We start from the raw sequence: 20300 nt of genomic DNA, 5'->3' as shown, positions 1-20300 counted from the left end.
TGAGGTGAGTAGAACCCTGGACAGAGGGGCGGCTGTGGATGTAGTGAGGTAAGTAGAAGCCTGGACAGAGGGGCGGCTGTGCATGTAGTGAGGTGAGTAGAAGTCTGGACAGAGGGACGGCTGTGGATGTAGTGAGGTGAGTAGAAGCCTGGACAGAGGGGCGGCTGTGGATGTAGTGAGGTGAGTAGAAGTCTGGACAGAGGGACGGCTGTGGATGTAGTGAGGTGAGTAGAAGTCTGGACAGAGGGACGGCTGTGGATGTAGTGAGGTGAGTAGAAGCCTGGACAGAGGGGCGGCTGTGGATGTAGTGATGTGAGTAGAAGCCTGGACAGAGGGGCGGCTGTGGATGTAGTGATGTGAGTAGAAGCCTGGACAGAGGGGCGGCTGTGGATGTAGTGAGGTGAGTAGTAGCCTGGACAGAGGGGCGGCTGTGGATGTAGTGAGGTAAGTAGAAGCCTGGACAGAGGGGCGGCTGTGGATGTAGTGAGGTGAGTAGAAGTCTGGACAGAGGGGCGGCTGTGGATGTAATGAGGTAAGTAGAAGCCTGGACAGAGGGGCGGCTGTGGATGTAGTGAGGTGAGTAGAAACCTGGACAGAGGGGCGGCTGTGGAGGTAGTGAGGTGAGTAGTAGCCTGGACAGAGGGGCGGCTGTGGATGTAGTGAGGTAAGTAGAAGCCTGGACAGAGGGGCGGCTGTGGATGTAGTGAGGTGAGTAGAAACCTGGACAGAGGGGAGGCTGTGGATGTAGTGAGGTAAGTAGAAGCCTGGACAGAAGGGCGGCTGTGGATGTAGTGAGATAAGTAGAAGCCTAGACCGAGGGGCAGCTGTGGATGTAGTGAGGTAATAGTAGTCTGGACAGAGGGGCGGCTGTGGATGTAGTGAGGTAAATAGTAGCCTGGACAGAGGGGCGGCTGTGGATGTAGTGAGGTAAGCAGAAGCATGGACAGAGGGGCGGCTGTGGTTGTAGTGAGGTGAGTAGAAGCCTGGACAGAGGGGGCGGCTGTGGATGTAGTGAGGTTAGTAGAAGCCTGGACAGAGGGGCGGCTGTGGATGTAGTGAGGTAAGCAGAAGCATGGACAGAGGGGCGGCTGTGGTTGTAGTGAGTTAAGTAGAAGCATGTACAGAGGGGCTGCTGTGGATGTAATGAGTTCAGTAGAAGTCTGGACAGAGGGGCGGCTGTGGATGTAATGAGGTGAGTAGTAGCCTGGACAGAGGGGCGGCTGTGGATGTAGTGAGGTGAGTAGAAGCCTGGACAGAGGGGCGGCTGTGGATGTAGTGAAGTGAGTAGAAACCTGGACAGATGGGCGGCTGTGGATGTAGTGAGATGAGTAGTAGCCTGGACAGAGGGGCGGCTGTGGATGTAGTGAAGTGAGTAGAAACCTGGACAGAGGGGCGGCTGTGGATGTAGTGAGGTGAGTAGTAGCCTGGACAGAGGGGCGGCTGTGGATGTAATGAGGTGAGTAGTAGCCTGGACAGAGGGGCGGCTGTGGATGTAGTGAGGTGAGTAGTAGCCTGGACAGAGGGGCGTCTGTGGATGTAGTGAGGTTAATACAGAAATGTATTAACCTGTCTACTTGGTAGAGCAGGGGTCTATGACAGAAAACAATTGTTTATTGTCACCCGAAAATGTAAAATAAAAATTATTGAAATGTATTAAGCTGTTAACTAGGTAGAGGAGGGGTATATTACACCCAAAAATTTGTGAATTTGACCCTAAAATGTAACTGACAAATGTTTTTTTTTTTTACCGGTCTACTAGGTAAAGCAGTGGTACATCACACCCAAAAATTGGTGAATTTCACCGGAAAATGTAAATGACAATCATTTTTTATTTTTTTTTTTACCTGTCTACTAGGTATAGCAGTGGTATTATACACCCAAAAATTGGTGAATTTCACCTGAAAATGTAAATGACAAATGTTATATTTTTTTTACCGGTCTACTAGGTATAGCAGTGGTACTTCACACCCAAAAATTGTTGAATTTCACCCGAAAATGTAAATGACAATTTTTTTTTTTAACCGGCCTACTAGGTATAGCAGTGGTACATCACACCCAAAAATTGGTGAATTTCACCCAAAAATGTAAATGACAAAGTAGTGAAATGATATAAAATAAAATACGTACAAATAAAAAAAAATATTGATTTATGAGGTGGAGTTCCATATGGAGTTGGAGTTTGAGGAGGTGGTGGACGTAGCGGTGTAGGTGGAAGCGGGGGTGGAGGAGGACAAGGTAGCCAACACAGTTTTTTGGTATTAATTTTATTTTTAAAATTAGGTTACACTCTAAAAGAGTGTGAAATATCCAAAATACAAGAATGAGCAATTGCGCTGCAGTATAACACTGGCTGCTTAGTGCCGGTATACAGGTCTATTCTGCACAAGGTACGGACAAGTCCTGTGGGATCCAGGTCGGGTTCATTTTAATAAACGTGAGCTTGTCCACATTGGCTGTGGACAGGCGGCTGCGCTTGTCTGTGATGACGCCTCCTGCCGTGCTAAACATATGTTCAGATAATACACTGGCTGCAGGGCAGGCCAGCACCTCCAAGGCGTAAAGGGCAAGCTCAGGCCATGTGCCCAATTTGGAGACCCAGAAGTTGAAGGGGGCAGACCCGTCATTCAGTACGTGTAGGTGTGTGCACACATACTGCTCCACCATGTTGGTGAAATGCTGCCTCCTGCCAAGACGTTCCATATCAGCTGGTGGTACTGGTTGTTGTGGCGTGCTGACAAAGCTTTTCCACATTTCGGCCATGCTAACCCTGCCTTCTGAGGTGCTGGCGGTGCCCCAGCTGCGTTGGCGACCTCTTCCTCGTCCTCTGCCTTTGCCTTGTGCTTCCACTGTGCCCCCGCTGTTAGTTGGGAATGCCACCAGCAGCGCGTCTACCAGCGTGCGCTTGTACTCGTGCATCTTACGATCACGTTCTAGTGAGGGAATTAAGAACGGTACGTTGTCCTTGTAACGGGGATCCTCGGAGCCACTTGGGAATGACTGGCCGGAAACCCTACGAAATGATCCTTCTTCCTCCTCCTCCTGTGCCACATCCTCTTCCATCATCGCCAAGAGCGTTTTTTCAAGGAGGCATAGAAGTGGGATAGTAACGCTGAGAACGTCGTTATCGGCACTGGCCATGTTGGTGGAGTACTCGAAACAGCGCAACAAGGAACACAGGTCTCACATGGAGGCCCAGTCATTGGTGGTGAAGTGGTGCTGTTCCGCAGTGCGACTGACCCGTGCGTGCTGCAGCTGAAACTCCACTATGGCCTGCTGCTGCTCGCACAGTCTGTCCAGCATGTGCAAGGTGGGGTTCCACCTGGTGGGCACGTCGCATATGAGGCGGTGAGCGGGAAGGCCGAAGTTACGCTGCAGCGCTGACAGGCGAGCAGCAGCAGGGTGAGAACGCCGAAAGCGCGAACAGACGGCCCGCACTTTATGAAGCAGCTCTGACATGTCGGGGTAATTTTTAAGGAATCTCTGCACCACCAAATTCAGCACATGCGCCAGGCAAGGGATGTGCGTCAAACTGGCTAGTCCCAGAGCTGCTACAAGATTTCACCCATTATCGCACACCAACAGGCCGGGCTTGAGGCTGACTGGCACAAACCACTCATCGGTCTGTTGTTCAAGGCCCGTCCACAGCTCCTGCGCGGTTTGTTCCAAACAGATACATTTCAAAACTGCCTGCTGTCGTTTACCCCTGGCTGTGCTGAAGTTGGTGGTGAAGGTGTTACGCTGATGAGGAGGCGGTAGAGGATGAGGTAGCGGAGTAGGAGGAGGAAGCAACAGGAGGCAAACTGAAGCGCCCTGCAATCCTCGGTGGTGGAAGGACATGCGCCAAACTACTATCCGCCTCAGCCCAGCCGCCACTGCATTTATCCATTGTGCTGTTATGGAGATATAACGTCCCTGACCGTGCTTACTGGTCCACGTATCCTTAGTGAGGTGCACCTTGCCACAGATGGTGTTGCGCAGTGCACACCTGATTTTGTCCCCTACTTGGTTGTGCAGGGAAGGGATGGCTCTCCTGGAAAAGTAGTGGCGCCTGGGCACGACGTACTGTGGGACAGCCACTGCCATAAGGCTTTTAAAACTCTCCGTCTCCACCAGACGGAATGACAGCATTTCCAAGGCCAGTAATTTAGAAATGCTGGCATTCAGGGCTTGGGATCGCGGGTGGGTAGGGGGGGTACCTCCTCTTCCTCTCCAGCGTTTGGGAGATGGAGAGCTGAACGCTTCAGTGGGACATTGTGTTGATGCTTGGTGACCCAGGTGGTGGTGTTGCTGGCAGATCCTCTGTTTGCGGGTGGCAGGTGGCACTGTCACTCCAGAGGTGGATGAAGAGGCTGAGACAGCAGCATACGAGGAAGCAGGAGGAGCCAGAGACCTTTCTTGGTGTTTGAGGGGTCTACTCCACTGCAGCTCGTGCTTTGCACTTAGATGCCTGGTCATGCAGGTTGTGCTCAGGTTGAGAACGTTTATGCCTCGCTTCAGGCTCTGATTGCACAGCGTGCAAACCACTCGTGTCTTGTCATCCTTGGAGCTGGCTTTTGTGTTCTCGGTACCTTGCTGCGGTGGGCAGTAGCAGCAAGGACGGCCGCTCCGCTTTTGCACCCTGCTCCCTCTTCTGCTGTGCTGGTGGCTCTGTGTGACCACCGCCTCTTCCTCCGAACTACATAGGTCACTCGTATGACCAAGATTCCATGTGGGGACGAGGACCATGTCTTCCACCCAGTCTTCACCCCTGCCTTCCTTGTCGGTCTGCACACTTTCGAAATCCCCAGCAGTTGCCACCTGTGTTTCGTCATCATCCGAGACGTGCTGCGAGGGTCCTCCCATGTACTCATCTTGAAAGATAAGTGGTTGTGCATCAGTGCACTCAATCTCTTCCACTTCTGGGGCAGGGCTAGGTGGATGGCCCTGGGAAACAGAGTCGTCAAAAAGCAGAAGAGACTGCTGCATGACTTGGGGCTCAGACTGCTTGGCTGATGTGCAAGGGGGTGAGGTGAAAGACTGATGGACATCGGCTGCAGGTGCCAACTGTGGTCTTTCAGCAGGAGACTGGGTGGGAGACAATGTGAAGGAACTGGAGCCACTGTCAGCAACCCAATCTACTATCGCCTGTACTTGTTCAAGCCTCACCATTCGTAGAGACGCATTAGGCCCGACCAAATACCGCTGCAGGTTTTGTCGCCTACTCGCACCTGAGGAAGGGGTTTCACTTGTGCGTGTAGATGGCAGAGATCGACCATGTCCTCTCCCTGCAACAGGAGCTCCACCAGCAGCACCACAACCTCGGCCACGTCCCTCATATTTCTCAAATTTAGGATCTTGCCCTAAATGGGTGTTTAATTAATAGTAGAATATAACGACAGTATGTAAAGGGTGTATCTCACATGGCCTGACCCACAGTAGGCCTCAATTAAAGATTTGTGCACCAAATGGCGGTATTTCAAATATCCGAATATAACCCAAATGTATAAAGGGTGGATCTCACAATGACATATGCAGCAAAGGCTGCCAAATAAACATTTTTTGCCCAAACGGGTGTTTGTTTAATAACTTTTTTGTGGCAGCTGTATATAACCCAGGAATTTCAAACGTCACGATGCTGCAAGGCCTGAAATATTGTGTATTTTGCCCCAAAAAGGGTGTTTTATTAATGAAAGAATATAAGCCCTGTATATACAGGGTGTATCTCACACGGCCTGACCCACAGTAGGCCTCAATTAAAGATTTGTGCACCAAACGGCGGTCTAAATCTAACCCAAATGTAATAAGAGTGTAACTTACAGTGACATCTGCATCAAAGGCTGCCAACAAAATTTTTTTTGCCCAAACTGGTGTTTGTTTAATAACTGAATTTGACAGAAGTATATAAGCCTGTAATTTCACACGTGCTGATGCTGCAAGGCCTGAAAATAGTGTTTTTTGGCAAGAAAGTGTGTTTTTAAAACCCCAGAAAATGATGGCTGTACTTCTTGCTTAAATTGCACACTGACTAATCCAGATGATGTATATTGCCCAAAAAGTGTTTTTTTGCTAACAGACTATGAAAGCTGTATATATTAAACTTGAATTTAACACTTGCAGATCAGGAAAATAGTGTTTTTTGGCAAAAAAGTGTGTTTTTAAAACCCCAGAAAATGATGGCTGTACTTCTAGCTTAAATTGCACACTGACTAAGCCTGCTAATGCACCAGATGTTGTAAATTGCCCCAAAAAATGGCATTTTCAATGTCCCAAAAGCTCAGATGCAGTGCTGGTGCACTGAGCTTGCATAAAATGGCCGCCGCCGCCGCCCACCTAACTGACTTATTAAAGTTATTATTTTTTTTCGGTCCCTGGGCTCAGGGCAGGATAAAAAAATGCACCCTCAAAACGCAATGGGCCAGACGTATCATTAGCTCAAGTCAGAATAATGGAGTGAAAAAGTCGAAAAAAAATGCGCAAACACTAAAACTGCGCACAAATTTGCTACTTTTTTCTGCTCTGCACTATGCTCGCCAGTTTTCTGAAAGTGGGCGTGTTTTCTTATGTAAATGAATCTCTAGACAGATTTACTATTGGGACTATTTAAAAAGTCGCTAAAAAGTAAAAAAAAAAAGCGCAATTTCACTCCAGTGCTGACCATGCTTATCTTATGAGACTTTTTAATAGAACATGTGACTTTTTCGTAAGGGACGTGCGACTTTTGTAAATCTGCTGATTGATGGATAAACTGCTACCATCAAACCACATTTATTACAGTTTTAAACGGCCGATCATAAATCTGATTTGGCTAAAACTGACTTTAGCCATATGTGAAAGTGGAGTGAGCTGTCAGAGTAATGCTAAATCTGGCCCAATGTATGTAGATTGCTGAGTTAGATTCAGATTTTGAGCAAAGATTCTGTCCTATTCTCTCCCTCACAGCAGCAGCATCCTCTCCCTACACTGATCAGAGCAGAGTGACGGGCGGCGCTACGTGACTCCAGCTTATATAGAGGCTGGGTCAGATGCTGCACTGGCCAATCACAGCCATGCCATGTGATGGCTTCTAAGGTCAGACAGTAAACCGCTTATTGATTGGCTGCTCTGCGCCAAGAAATCGCCGAACACCGAACCCAAACTTTTTCTGAAATGTTCGGGTTCGGATCCGGGGTCCAAAAATCCTAAAGTTCGGTACAAACCCGAACTTTACAGTTCGGGTTAGCTCAACCCTACTAGTGACATCTGTCCAATACCTTCTGTGTGTCAGGGCCAGAAATTGAAGAAATATAACTGAAAATTTATATATTTTTACCATCATTTTCAATACTTTTTCTATAGAGAGTTTCTGCAGTGACTACAGACATATGTCCAATACCTTCTGTGTGTCAGGGCCAGAGATAGGAAAAATATAAGTGAAATCTATTTTCCGTTTTCCATACTTTTATGTACTTTTTCCATATACCTGTGCTTGCTGTGAACTGTGACATCCGTGCCAACATCTTGTGTTGTATTGTACATTGGAGAAACTATGCAATCTGTAAAAGATCGCATCAGCAAGCACAAGTCCGACATTGGTACTGGCAATTTATTGTTACCATTACCCTCACATTTCAGTAAGTTCCATCATTCAAATTCCCAACTAAGATTTCAGGTATTGGAGAAAGTCAAACGACATAGGGGAGGTGGGGATATTAAATCCCATCTATTGCGGAGAGAGGCTTACTAGATCCATACCTTAAGTACGTTACACCCGAAGGGGCTTAATAGGGAATATGAGGTGATGAGGTTGTAGGCTGCAATATGTATTGATTTTATGAATTTTTTTTTACAGATAGCGAATCAAAGATGAAATATGAGCTGCATCAAGTAAAGCTCCTGTTTATTTATCTATTTGTTTATTCTATTTACTGATTTATGTACTGACTATTGTTCAGGAGTGAAATGGTGATTTGTTATTTTGTAACTAGAAAATGACGTGCGGTTGCTATTGAATCATGTGACCTACCGCCCGCAGATGGGCGTCTGATGTCATTGATTATGTGAGTTGTATTGCTATATAAAGATGGAGATTTACTTTCTATGTTTATGCTGATGAAAGCTAGATATGCTGAAATGCGTCCATGTATCAATTGGATATAATCTGAAATAATTAAACCTTGAAGTTCGTTACAAGCACTCGCTGGGATTCGTTTTACTCAAGTATGCATATAATATTTAATATGCGCAAGACGAGCAGTAAGGGACAGGGAAGTGGCCGTGATGCTGATGGTCCACGCAGAGGCCGTGGCCCTGGGCACGGTGAAACTGTGCCTGCTGCCAGAGCACAAGAAAAACAATCATCCACAATACCTAGCTTCATGTCTCAGTTTTCAGGGTGTCACAGGACACCACTCTTGAAGTCAGACCAGTGCGACCAGGTGGTCGGTTGCATTGCAGCAGATAATGCTTCCAGTTGGTTAGGCACCACCCTGTCTTTCACCAAGTCCAGTCTCAGTAGCCAAGAGTCTGGTCAACACAATCCTCTCCCTGATCCTCCTTCCTCCTACCATGGAGAGTCTGGCCAAACAAGTGATCCCACATTCGGAAATTCCGAGGAGCTATTTTCATCGCCATTACTTGATTTGGCCCTCTCGCCAAGCACGCTTGATGAGGGACATGAGATCTCTTGCCCTGATTCCCAACCTCTTGAGCATCCACAATCACAAGAAAATGACGGTGGGGAATGGCAATTAGTGTTTAATGAGGTGGATGATGGTGATACACAGTTGCCAATGAGTCAACCACAATTACTGTCTCAAGAGGCTGATGAAGAGGATGAGACACAGTTGTCAATCACTGAGGTTGTGGTTAGGTCAACAAATCAGGAGGATGATCATAGTGAGGAAGTGGAAGAGGAGGTGGTGGACGATGAAGTCACTGACCCAACCTGGGAAGGTGGAAAGCCGAACGAGGACAGCAGTACAGAGGGGGAAGGATCTGCAGCACCGCAACAGGCTAGAAGAGGCAGTGGGGTGGCAAAAGGGAGAAGGCGGGCCACACCAAACAGGCCCACAACTGTTACACGGTGCACCCCCTTGCGTAAATCTCCCTTGCCAAGGGGTAGGTGTTCCACAGTATGGAGCTTTTTTGAGGAAAGTGCGGACGAAAAAAGAATAGTAGTTTGCAACCTGTGCCACACCAAAATGAGCCGGGGTGTGAACACTAGCGACCTCACCACCACCAGCATGATCCGCCACATGGCATCCAAGCACCCTAATAAGTGGGGTCCACAATCTGTGTCTGCGAGTCACACCACTGCCTCCTCTTCCCCCATGGTACGTGCTGGCCAATCACCTGTTGAAGGCGCAGGCGAGGATGCCTCCTGCCCTGGACCTTCGCAAGCACCATCAGCGACCACATCCACTTCTGTGTCCCAGCGCAGCGTACAGATGTCCATACCCCAGGGATTTGAACACAAGCACAAATACCCAGCCACCCACCCACAGGCCATAGCACTAAATGTGCTCCTTTCAAAATAACTGGCCCTGGAAATGTTGCCATTTAGACTTGTGGACACTTAGTGCCTTCCACAGCCTGATGTCGGCGGCCATCCCATGGTACTCTGTCCCCAGCAGCCACTACTTTTTTTAGGTGTGCCGTGCCCGTCTTATACCAACATGTGTCCCGAAACGTCACACGTGCCCTGACCAACGCAGTTACTGGGAAGGTCCACTTAACCACGGACACATGGCCTGGCGGCCAGGGATGCTACATTTCCATGACAGCACACTGGGTGAACATTGTGGAGGCTGGGAGCGAGTCGTACCCTGGGGTGGCACAGGTTCTACCGACACCGAGGATTGCGGGCCCCAATTCCATCAGGGTTTCTGCCAGCACCCATGTTAGTGGCTCCAACCCCCACTTCTCCCTCTCCGCCTCCTCCTCCACTTCCACCTCTGAATTATCCGCATGCAGCACCAGTCAGTTATTAGTTGGTAGATGGAACCAGTGTAGCGCTGCAGTGGGGAAGCGTCAGCAGGCCGTGCTGAAGCCGATATGCTTAGGGGACAAAAAGCACACCGCCGCAGAGCTGTTGTAGGGGATAAGAGACCAGACTGAGCTGTAGCTCTCACCAGTCAACCTACATCCAGGCATGGTTGTGTCTGATAATGGCCATAACTTGGTGGTGGCTTTGGAGCTTGGCAGGCTCACACACATCCCATGCCTAGCCCACATCTTAAACTTAGTGGTTCAGCGGTTTCTCAAAACCTACCCCAATTTGCCTGATATAAGGGCCGGCGCAACCATATAGGCGAACTAGGCGTCCGCCTAGGGCGTCTGCCTGCTGGGGGTGCCCTGGTGGGCTCCCCCTGACTGGGGTTGCAGCCCTGGGAGAGCGGCTCTTGAGCCGCCCCCAGCGCCGTTACAGGGGGGCCAGGAGGTGGAGGTCCTTCTTAAATATGGCAGAGCAGGCATCTGCTTACCCTGATGGCAGGTGCCTGCTCTGCCAGTTAATTACCGGAGGAGAGGAGGCGGGCGGCAAGGGAGGCTGTTCTAGCAGCTCCCCACTCCTCCCTCGTGCGCCATTTGTGATGCCGGAATATGACGTCATTCCGGCCCCGGCATACTAAACGGCGCGCTGGAGGACTGAGGAGCTGCACCACACTGGACCCCAGGGAGGTGAGTGTTTAAGTGTTTGATGAAGTGAGTGTCTGCCTGTGTATTTATGTCAGTGAGTGAGTGTATGTATGTCTGTCTTTCTGTCAGTAAATGTATGTGTGTCTGTCATTGAGTGTATGTGAGTGTATGTCAGTGAGTGTGGATGTCTGTCGGTCAGTAAGTGTCTGTGTGTTTGTCAGTGAGTATGTGTGTGTTTGTCTGCCAGTAAGTAAGTGTCTGTCCGTAAGTTTCTGTGTGTGTGTGTTTCAGTGGGTAGGTGTATGTCTGTCAGTGAGTGAGTGTGTGTCTGTCTGTCAGTGAGTGTATGTGTGTCTGTCTGTCAGTGAGTGAGTGTGTGTCTGTCTGTCAGTGAGTGTATGTGTGTCTGTCAGTGAGTGTATGTGTGTCTGTCAGTAAGTATGTCTGTCAGTGAGTTTCTGTGTACGTCATTCAGTGAGTGTCTGAGTGCGTGTCTGTCTGTCAGTGTGTGTGTGTCTGTCAGTAAGTGAGTGACATGAGGGGCGGCAAAATGGATCTTTGCCTAGGGCCTGAGCTACTGGTTGAGGTGCGCCGCGTGTGTGCACATTTCCACAAGTCATCGACAGCTTCAGCCGGTCTGTCAACGCTGCAGCAGCGCTGGAAATTGCCAGCTCACTTACTGTTGTGCGATGTGAGCACGCGCTGGAACTCCACGTTCCACGTGCTGGCCAGGCTTTGTGAGCAGCAGAGGGCAGTAGTGGAATACCAGCTGCAACATCGTCGTCGCCCTTCCAGTCAGCTTCCGCTCTTCACAAGCGAGGAGTGGGCATGGATGTCTGACCTCTGTGAGGTTTTAAGAAACTTTGAGGAATCGACACAGATGGTGAGCGGCGATGCCGCTATTATCAGCGTAACCATCCCACTTCTGTGTCTACTCAAACACTCGCTGCTCAGAATTAAGGACGACGCTTTGCATGAGGAAGAGGTGGAAATGGGGGAAGAAGACATTACACAGGGTGATAGTCAGACCACCCTCCGTACGTCTTCTCAGCGTGAATTGGACGATGAAGAGGAGGAGGAAGAGCAGCAGACTGTTGCCTCCGCTACAGACGGTAGTACCCATGGAAGTGTAAATCCATCTGTTCAGCGTGGGTGGGCAGAAGAGGATGAGGAGATTGAAAGTGATCCTCCTGATGAATACAGCGAAGTCTTGCCTGCTGGTACTCTGGCACACATGGCTGACTTCATGTTAGGCTGCCTTTCCCGCGACCCACGCGTTATATGCATTTTAGGCAACACGGATTACCTCACCTACAATATTTTAGAGAGTCGGCTCACCTACAGGCCCTCGCATATAATGTTTTACAGGGTCAGCTCAACTGCAGGCCCTCGCATATAATGTTTTACAGGGTCAGCTCACCTGCATGCCCTCGCATGTAATGTTTTAGAGGGTCAGCTCACCAGCAGGCCCTCACCTTCAATCTTGTAAAGAGTCAGCTCACCTGCAGGCCCTCGCATATAGTGTTTAACAGGGTCAGCTCAACTGCAGGCCCTCACATATAATGTTTTACAGGGTCAGCTCACCTCCAGGCCCCCGCATATAATGTTTTACAGGGTCAGCTTAACTGCAGGCCCTCGCATATAATGTTTTACAGGGTCAGGTCACCTGCAGGCCCTCACCTAAAATATTTTACAGGGTCAGCTCACCTTCTGATGACGACAGCAAAATCTTGCCTGTTGGTACTCTGGCACACATGGCTGACTTCATGTTAGTCTGCCTTTACCACGACCCGCGCATTATACGCATTTTAGACAACGCGGATTACTGGTTGTTCACCCTTCTCGACCCCCGCTACAAAGAGAACTTTTCCTCTCTCATCCCTCTGGTGGAGAGGACAAGCAAAACTGTGCTTTACCAGAAGGTCCTTATTGAAAAATTGCTCCAAAGTTGATAGGGCAGACATCCAAATGGATCGTCGCTGTCAGGGGGACATGTGATTGCCTAAAAGTTATCTAGAGTCAACAATGCGGCAGCAGGCCCTCACCTACAAGTCTAGTCTCAGTAGCCAAGAGTCTGGTCAACACAATCCTCATCATGATGGTACACTGGGTGAACATTGTGGAGGCCGGGAGCAAGTTGGTTGCTGGCACCAGACTTGCCCTCCAATAGATCCTCGTTAACGGAAAGTGTACTCATTCCAATAACAGGGCCGCTTAGGAGTGCTGTATTGATATTTATCGTCACCGAGTTGGGAGTGGGTAATTTCCTGCTGCCTTCCTTGGAATCTTCTGCTTTAATAACTTGACCGACCCTCTCTGGGTGGTTCACAATTAGTAAAAAAAAAAGGGGCAAGGCAACAACAGCCAATCATATTTCAGCCATTGACCTCCCTTGGATGTGGAATCACTTTCTCAGGCTCCCTCTCCGGCATCGAACCCTGAATGCCCATTACCCGTGATCACCATGGTAGGCACAGAAAAGAACATCAAAAGTTAATAGAGCAGACATCCGAATGGATCGTCGCCGTCACAGGGACATGCAATCTCCCAAAGATTATCTAGAGTCACCAATGCGGCAGCAGGCCCTCGCCCCTAATGTTTTAGATGGTCCAATCAGCAGGCCCTTGCTCCAAATGTTTTTGAGGGTCACCAGCAGGCCATCGATCATAATTTTTCAAGGGTGTATATGATGTCCTCCTTTATGTGTAACAAAGGGTGTATTGAAGTGCCAGTTAATTGTAATTTTTGGCAGCCCTTTTACTTAGTGCATAAGCTTTATGAGTGTAGGAGTCCAACTACCTGAACTATTGTACCACAATGTGAATGAGGCCCTCCTTTATGGGATATACAGGTTGTATCGGAGTGCCTCTTCCTTGTAATTTTTGGCAGCACTTGCACTTTATATACAAGTAAATATACAGTAAAGAATGTTTCTTAACAATTTTTCCTCTAAAATTGATTTTCTTTCCGGTTTGGCGCGTATTATTGTCAGTCTGTAAAAGTGGCGTACTACTTGGACAACATGGTTCCCAGCAGCGACCTGGGAGTCCAGGAAGCATTGAGACATCCTCCCCATGCTGTTCCCGAACCATTTCAGTGGTGTTTCCATCAATTTCTGACCTTTTCCTATGAACCAGGGGGTGCCTGGTTTAAAGCTCGGGTTATCCCATTGACTTCCATTATACTCGGGTGCTTGGTAGAGCACCCGAGCATCCCGATGTGTTCGGCCAGAGCACCCGAGCACTTTGGTGCTCGATCAACACTAATCACCACATGATTCTGCTCTCCGGAGGGGATGGTAAAGCATGGTGCACCCCAATGGGAAATAAGTCCTGAAAGTCAGGGTCTGCAGTGAACCAGTATGCTTCTTACTGGAGGAACTTAACTGCAAAATTATACAGACGAGGCACTGGGCTGGCTTTTCCACTCTCCTCCCGGACAGAAGAAGGTTCTGTGCTGAAGAAAAGCCTGTGCTAGCTGTCTCTCTCACTCTCTCTGAAGACTGATACCCTGGCCAAAACATGGTGACCCAAGATCTGTGTCAGAGTATCCCTGTTGCAGTATCCACCTCTAGGTGTACAGTCTTTCCTATCACTGATCCCTCTAGGGGTTCTGAATGCTCTACTTTTCTACTGTTTGTAGCTGATCTGAAACCTCCTGGTGGGAGGGATAAAGCTGAAGAATTACAGCCTAAACAGATAAAATGCTGCCATGGACTTGTATGAGGCCTCAATACAAGTCAATTGGAATGACTAATTAGTTTCCAGACACAAACATGCTTCTGACAGAGTTAAAACAGACAGTCAAAAGTTCATTGTCTGTTTTTTTACCCTACAAAATCATCTCTGCATTAATATGTATGTAAGTAACTGTGGTAAATTACTAGCTTCTCAGTGTACAGACTGGAAATTCCCAAAGTCTCTCAGTATTAGGCTAGTTTTACATTAGCGTTGAAATTTTCCGGCAGGCTGTTCCAGCAGAGTAGTAGCCCGCCCGACTTCATTGTATAAGCATAGCCGGATGCTGCCTTTCCCCGCCGGAGCCCGTTGAGTATATTGGGACCCAGCAGGGAGCTGGCCTGTTTGTGGCATTAGTGCCGGGATTCAGCCGGAAATATAAATGCTGCAAGCATCGCATTTTTCATCCGGCTGAATGCCGCCACTAATGCTGGAAACAGGATAGATTTCATTATAGTCAATGGGGCCTGGCAGTGCTTTGCTCCTTTTTGGCTATGCTAGATACAATGAACTCTCATAGGCTGTTTCCCTGCTGAATTAGCCTGCCAGAAGATTTTAACATTAGTGTGAAACTAGCCTTAGCTGGCTGTGAATTAACCCTTTCCACACTGCAGTATAAATACAGTGTACAGTCGTGGCCAAAAGTTTTGAGAATTATATAAATATTGGAAATTGGAAAAGTTGCTGCTTAAGTTTTTATAATAGCAATTTGCATCTACTCCAGAATATTATGAAGAGGGATCAGATGAATTGCATAGTCCTTCTTTGCCATGAAAATTAACTTAATCCCAAAAAAACCTTTCCACTGCATTTCATTGCTGTCATTAAAGGACCTGCTGAGATCATTTCAGTAATCGTCTTGTTAACTCAGGTGAGAATGTTGACGAGCACAAGGCTGGAGATCATTATGTCAGGCTGATTGGGTTAAAATGGCAGACTTGACCTGTTAAAAGGAGGGTGATGCTTGAAATCATTGTTCTTCCATTGTTAACCATGGTAACCTGCAAAGAAAGGCGTGCAGCCATCATTGCGTTGCATAAAAATGGCTTCACAGGCAAGGAAATTGTGGCTACTAAGATTGCACCTCAATCAACAATTTATAGGATCATCAAGAACTTCAAGGAAAGAGGTTCAATTCTTGATAAGAAGTCTTCAGGGCGTCCAAGAAAGTCCAGCAAGCGCCAGGATCGTCTCCTAAAGAGGATTCAGCTGCGGGATCGGAGTGCCACCAGTGCAGCGCTTGCTCAGGAATGGAGGGAGGCAGGTGTAAGCGCATCTGCACGTACAGTGAGGCGAAGACTTTTGGAAGATGGCCTGGTGTCAAGAAGGGCAACAAAGAAGCCACTTCTCTACAAAAAAAACATCATGTACAGATTGATCTTCTGCAGAAAATATGGTGACTGGACGGCTGAGGACTGGGGCAAAGTCATATTCTCCGATGAAGCCTCTTTCCGATTGTTTGGGGCATCTGGAAAAGGCTTGTCCGGAGAAGAAAAGGTGAGCGCTACCATCAGTCCTGTGTCGTGCCAACAGTAAAGCATCCTGAGACCATTCATGTGTGGGGTTGCTTCTCATCCAAGGGAGTGGGCTCACTCACAATTCTGCCCCAAAAACACAGCCATGAATAAAGAATGGAACCACAACACCCTCCAACAGCAACTTCTTCCAACAATCCAACAACAGTTTGGTGAAGAACAATGCATTTTCCAGCACGATGGAGCACCGTGCCATAAGGCAAAAGTGATAACTAAGTGGCTCGGGGACCAAAACGTTGACATTTTGGGTCCATGGCCTGGAAACTCCCCAGATCTTAATCCCATTGAGAACTTGTGGTCAATCCTCAAGAGGCGGGTGGACAAACAAAAACCCACTAATTCTGACAAACTCCAAGAAGTGATTATGAAAGAATGGGTTGTATCAGTCAGGAATTGGCCCAGAAGGTGATTGAGAGCATGCGCAGTCGGATTGCAGAGGTCCTGAAAAAGAAGGGCCAAAACTGCAAATACTGACTCTTTGCATAAATGTCCTGTAATTGTCGATAAAAGCCTTTGAAATGTATGAAGTGCGAGTAATTATATTTCACTACATCACAGAAACAACTGAAACTAAGATCTAAAAGCAGTTTAGCAGCAAACTCTGTGAAAACTAATATTTGTGTCATTCTCAAAACTTTTGGCCACGACTGTAATACCATTGCAAATGAACAGGATATATAACAATAAACCAATAAACATAAAAAATGCAGTTCAACAATATAAAACAGTATAGTTATAAACAACAACATAAATCACACTTTAACCCTTAAAGTGGTTGTCCGCTTTTTTATATTGATGACCTATCCTTTTCCTATTGATGACTCCTTGCACTGGATCGGGGTCCACACCGCCGATCAGCTGTTTGAATAGAATAGTTGGAAGCCATCCTATAGAAGTGATTGGGACGGCTTCTTGTAATGTCACCTTCTCACCATGGAGGTTGTGACAAGCAGGTAAACAATGAAGAGAAAGCGGAGTTAGCGTTAAGCGTTACCTTCTCTTCAAACAGCTGATCAGTGTGGGTGCTGGGAGTCAGACTCCTGCCGATCAATAAAAAAAAGCGGACAACCTCTTTAAGTGTAATAAAGTAGGGAGTTGCCGATGTCCCCAAGCATCCATATTCTAAAGTACCTATGCTCCAGGGCACTACAGTAAAGTATTCCAAAATGCAGTACAACAGAAAGCATTACTTTTAGGGGAGTGTCTGTCAGCGCAGTGTCGACTGGTTCCCATAGCAATCCGCAGGATTTCGTTTCATCAGAATGAACATTTTCAGTGTAAGGTTTGTACCTGGCTTCAGCTTCAAGGCATCTTTCAGATACTCGTCCTCGTTGATGTCCTTCCCATCTATTTGCAGCTGAAGGTTGAAATCTCGAACACACCATACGAAGGACGGGAAAAATCTCTTGAACTCTGATGAATCATCTTCTAACTCTGCTTGCTTGGTGGATTTCACTTTTATTTTCTCAGTCAGTTCAGTGACATAACTAGGAGAAGGTAAGGAGTAATATCTGCAGTATCTATGGTTTCTCTAGGAGATTTACTCCCCGGACCTAAAGAGGATGTCCAATGAATGGGCACAAAGCTAAGTAATTTCCCCTCCATTCTCCCTTTCCTTTGTTTCTCAGTCTGCGTTCACACAGGGCGGCTGTCACATGAGACCAAAACCGCATTAATAGAGGCTATTATGCAGCAGAGCTAAGCAGCTTACATGTAAATCACCTACAAACCAGCAGCAGTCTGTGTGTCAGCCTCTCTGTCTCCAGAAGACCGTCCCTTCTCTTCCTCCTCACCTCTAATACACTTCCATGTAATCTGGTCCTTCAGTGAGCAGGCAGCCCATCTTCACGGAAGATGCATTTAAGCAGTGAATTGAGGGTAAATGAAAAAAGGGGGTCAGGAGAAACACATGCTAACAGGAGTGACAAAAGTCACTCCAACTTTTATTCTTAAAGGTTATGTACACCTTTGGGGGCAATTTTGTTTTATTACTGCATTGTACTCATTTTGAGCTAAAAATATATTTTTTAAATTGGTCTTTATTAAAAATATGGAATCCTTTTTTCTGTACAGAGCTGAGATGCTCTATTTACACCCTTTGGATTTTCTCTCTTTCCTGTCAGACCAGGGGCTGATGGGCTCCTTATCTCTGCTCTCTGACATTATAAACACTCGTTATTGCTCAGTTCTTATTTTATTGATAAGAATGTGGCTTACATAAGTGTTTAGAGATAAGGGTTGTTGGATGGCACAAAGTGAAAGTGAAAGTATTAGTCACACAGCTAGAAAAACTGTTAACCCTTTGTGACCCAACAGCTAAATATTTTTAATAAAGGCCAATTGAAAATAAGATTTTTAGTCAAAATGAGTAACATGCAATCATACAAAATAATGCCTCCGAAGGTGTACATAGCCTTTAAGTTAAAAATGGTTATTCCATTTCTGAAACATGTCTCCCATGTGCCGGGCCCCTCACAGGTAATATATTTAACCCGCTCCCGGCGCCGCTTCTCCCTACAAACAGTTGAAAACATCCAGTGTTGAGTGGGAGGGGGAGCAGCCAATGGCAGGCAGGGATGTGGTTGAGCATCCCTAGCATCACCCACGATGCTAGGGAGGCTCGTCCCCGTCCCTGCCTGCCATTGGCTGCTCCGCGATGCTAGGGAGGCTCGTCCCCGTCCCCGCCTGCCATTGGCTGCTCCGCGATGCTAGGGAGGCTCGTCCCCGTCTGCCATTGGCTGCTCCGCAATGCTAGGGATGCTCGTCACCATGCCCGCCTGCCATTGGCTGCTCCGCGATGCTAGGGAGGCTCCCCCCCCATCCCAGCCTGCCATTGGCTGCTCCGCGATGCTAGGGAGGCTCGTCCCCATCCCCGCCTGCCATTGGCTGCTCCGCGATGCTAGGGAGGCTCGTCCCCATCCCCGCCTGCCATTGGCGGCTCCGCGATGCTAGAGAGGCTAGTCCCCATCCCGGCCTGCCATTGGCTGCTCCCCCCTCCTCCCGACACTGGATGTTTTTATTCATGTGCAGAGAGAAGCAGCAGTGGCAGTGCGGGGACCAAGAGCGGGGTAAGTATATTATCGCTGAGGGGCCTGGCACTGGGGATGTTTCAGAAATCGGATAACACCTTTAAAGGGGTATTCCCATCTTTAATCTGTATGGCATAGCTACAAGATATGCTATAAACGTCCAATAGTTGCAGGTCCCACCTGTGGGACTCACACCTGTCTCGAGAATTAGTCCAGTACTCCGTCCTGTGCCCTTCTTCACACTCCTGGTGTGAAAGCACCTCATAGGGTTAATCACTTATATGGAGATGTATGACGTTATATGGCGCTACAATGACACCGCAGTGTGCACGATGCCAAGAGCTAGTCTTCTAGTATTTCTCCAGCTTCCACTGGTAAGATGCTACAACCCCCATCATGCTCATGTAAAGGATACTGGAGCTGATCCATGGCCTGCTGATCGATTGTCCCTATGCTGTTAAATACCAGGGTGCTGCTGAGAAGAACGGCGAGGGCGAAAATCCAGGAGTCATTCTGACTGTTCCCCTGAAATACAACAAGAGGCTTCTTTATCCAATCAAACCGGGTCAAAAAGGAGAAGTGTTTACACGACAGAGCCGAACCCCAAAATGTGTGACCTCTGTGTGACCTCAACAAATGTGGGACCTCTAATGTGTGACCCCAATAAATGTGGGACCTCTGATGTGTGACCCCTAATGTGTGACCTCCAATAAACATGAGACCGCTAATAAACATGAAACCGCTAATAAATATGACTTCTAATGTGTGACCTCAATAAACGTCTGATCTGTAACAAACGTGAGACCTCTAATAAATGTATGACCTCTAATGTGTGACCTCTAATAAATGTGTGGCCTCTAATGCACATGTGCTCCGATCACACGGTATCGGTGTTAGAAGTGTGGCAGTGTGGTCAGTCTATGGATTCCTCTAGCTCTGCATTGTTATATCTGGTTTAGGGTCAGAAGCACCAGTCGTCTGCAGCATCTGCTCATAGCGGCCGCTGTAGGGATGACTGCGCTCAGACAGATAGGATGCTGGGAGTTATACCAGAGATACTAGACAGATAATAACAGATTATGGATCTAGGCTGGCCAGATGTCTGGTTTTAGGCCAAACAGTCCAGCTTCCTGGCTCCCTGCCCTCCATCTGTAAGTCCTCCTTTTCTGTGGCTCTCACACTTAGTCATTAGAGGCCCAGGGCCAACAGGACATCCCGCTCTGTGACTGGAGTGACGTGAGCTATTCCCTGTCTGCTGAACCAGTCCAGAGGTGAGTGCACAGCTTGTGTCAATCCACTCGGCAGGAGAACCTGACTGAGCACATGAGGAGCATCTGGCACTCAGCCCAATCACTGCAACAGAAGGCCTATAAAAGTGGCCACCCTAGATGGACCTCACACCACCA

At 47.9% G+C, this 20300-nt stretch overlaps 1 protein-coding gene across 1 annotated transcript in view; it reads right to left on the bottom strand.

Moving 5' to 3' along the window:
- The window catches only part of LOC122928900 (guanylate-binding protein 1-like), a 56385-nt gene that overhangs the window by 15266 nt on the left and 20819 nt on the right, over positions 1 to 20300 (bottom strand). The window contains exons 4-5 of the mRNA XM_044282208.1: positions 19310 to 19419; positions 17156 to 17352 (exon numbers count right to left, since the gene is read on the bottom strand). Of these exons, the coding sequence (XP_044138143.1) occupies positions 17156 to 17352; positions 19310 to 19419 (307 nt within the window). The remainder of the gene's footprint in view (positions 1 to 17155; positions 17353 to 19309; positions 19420 to 20300) is intronic.

This window comes from Bufo gargarizans, chromosome 2 (genome assembly GCF_014858855.1).
Source record: "Bufo gargarizans isolate SCDJY-AF-19 chromosome 2, ASM1485885v1, whole genome shotgun sequence".
In the NCBI taxonomy this organism is placed as follows: domain Eukaryota; kingdom Metazoa; phylum Chordata; class Amphibia; order Anura; family Bufonidae; genus Bufo; species Bufo gargarizans.
The sequence above is the reverse complement of the archived record's forward strand: the minus strand, read 5'-3'. Positions and strand labels throughout refer to the sequence as shown.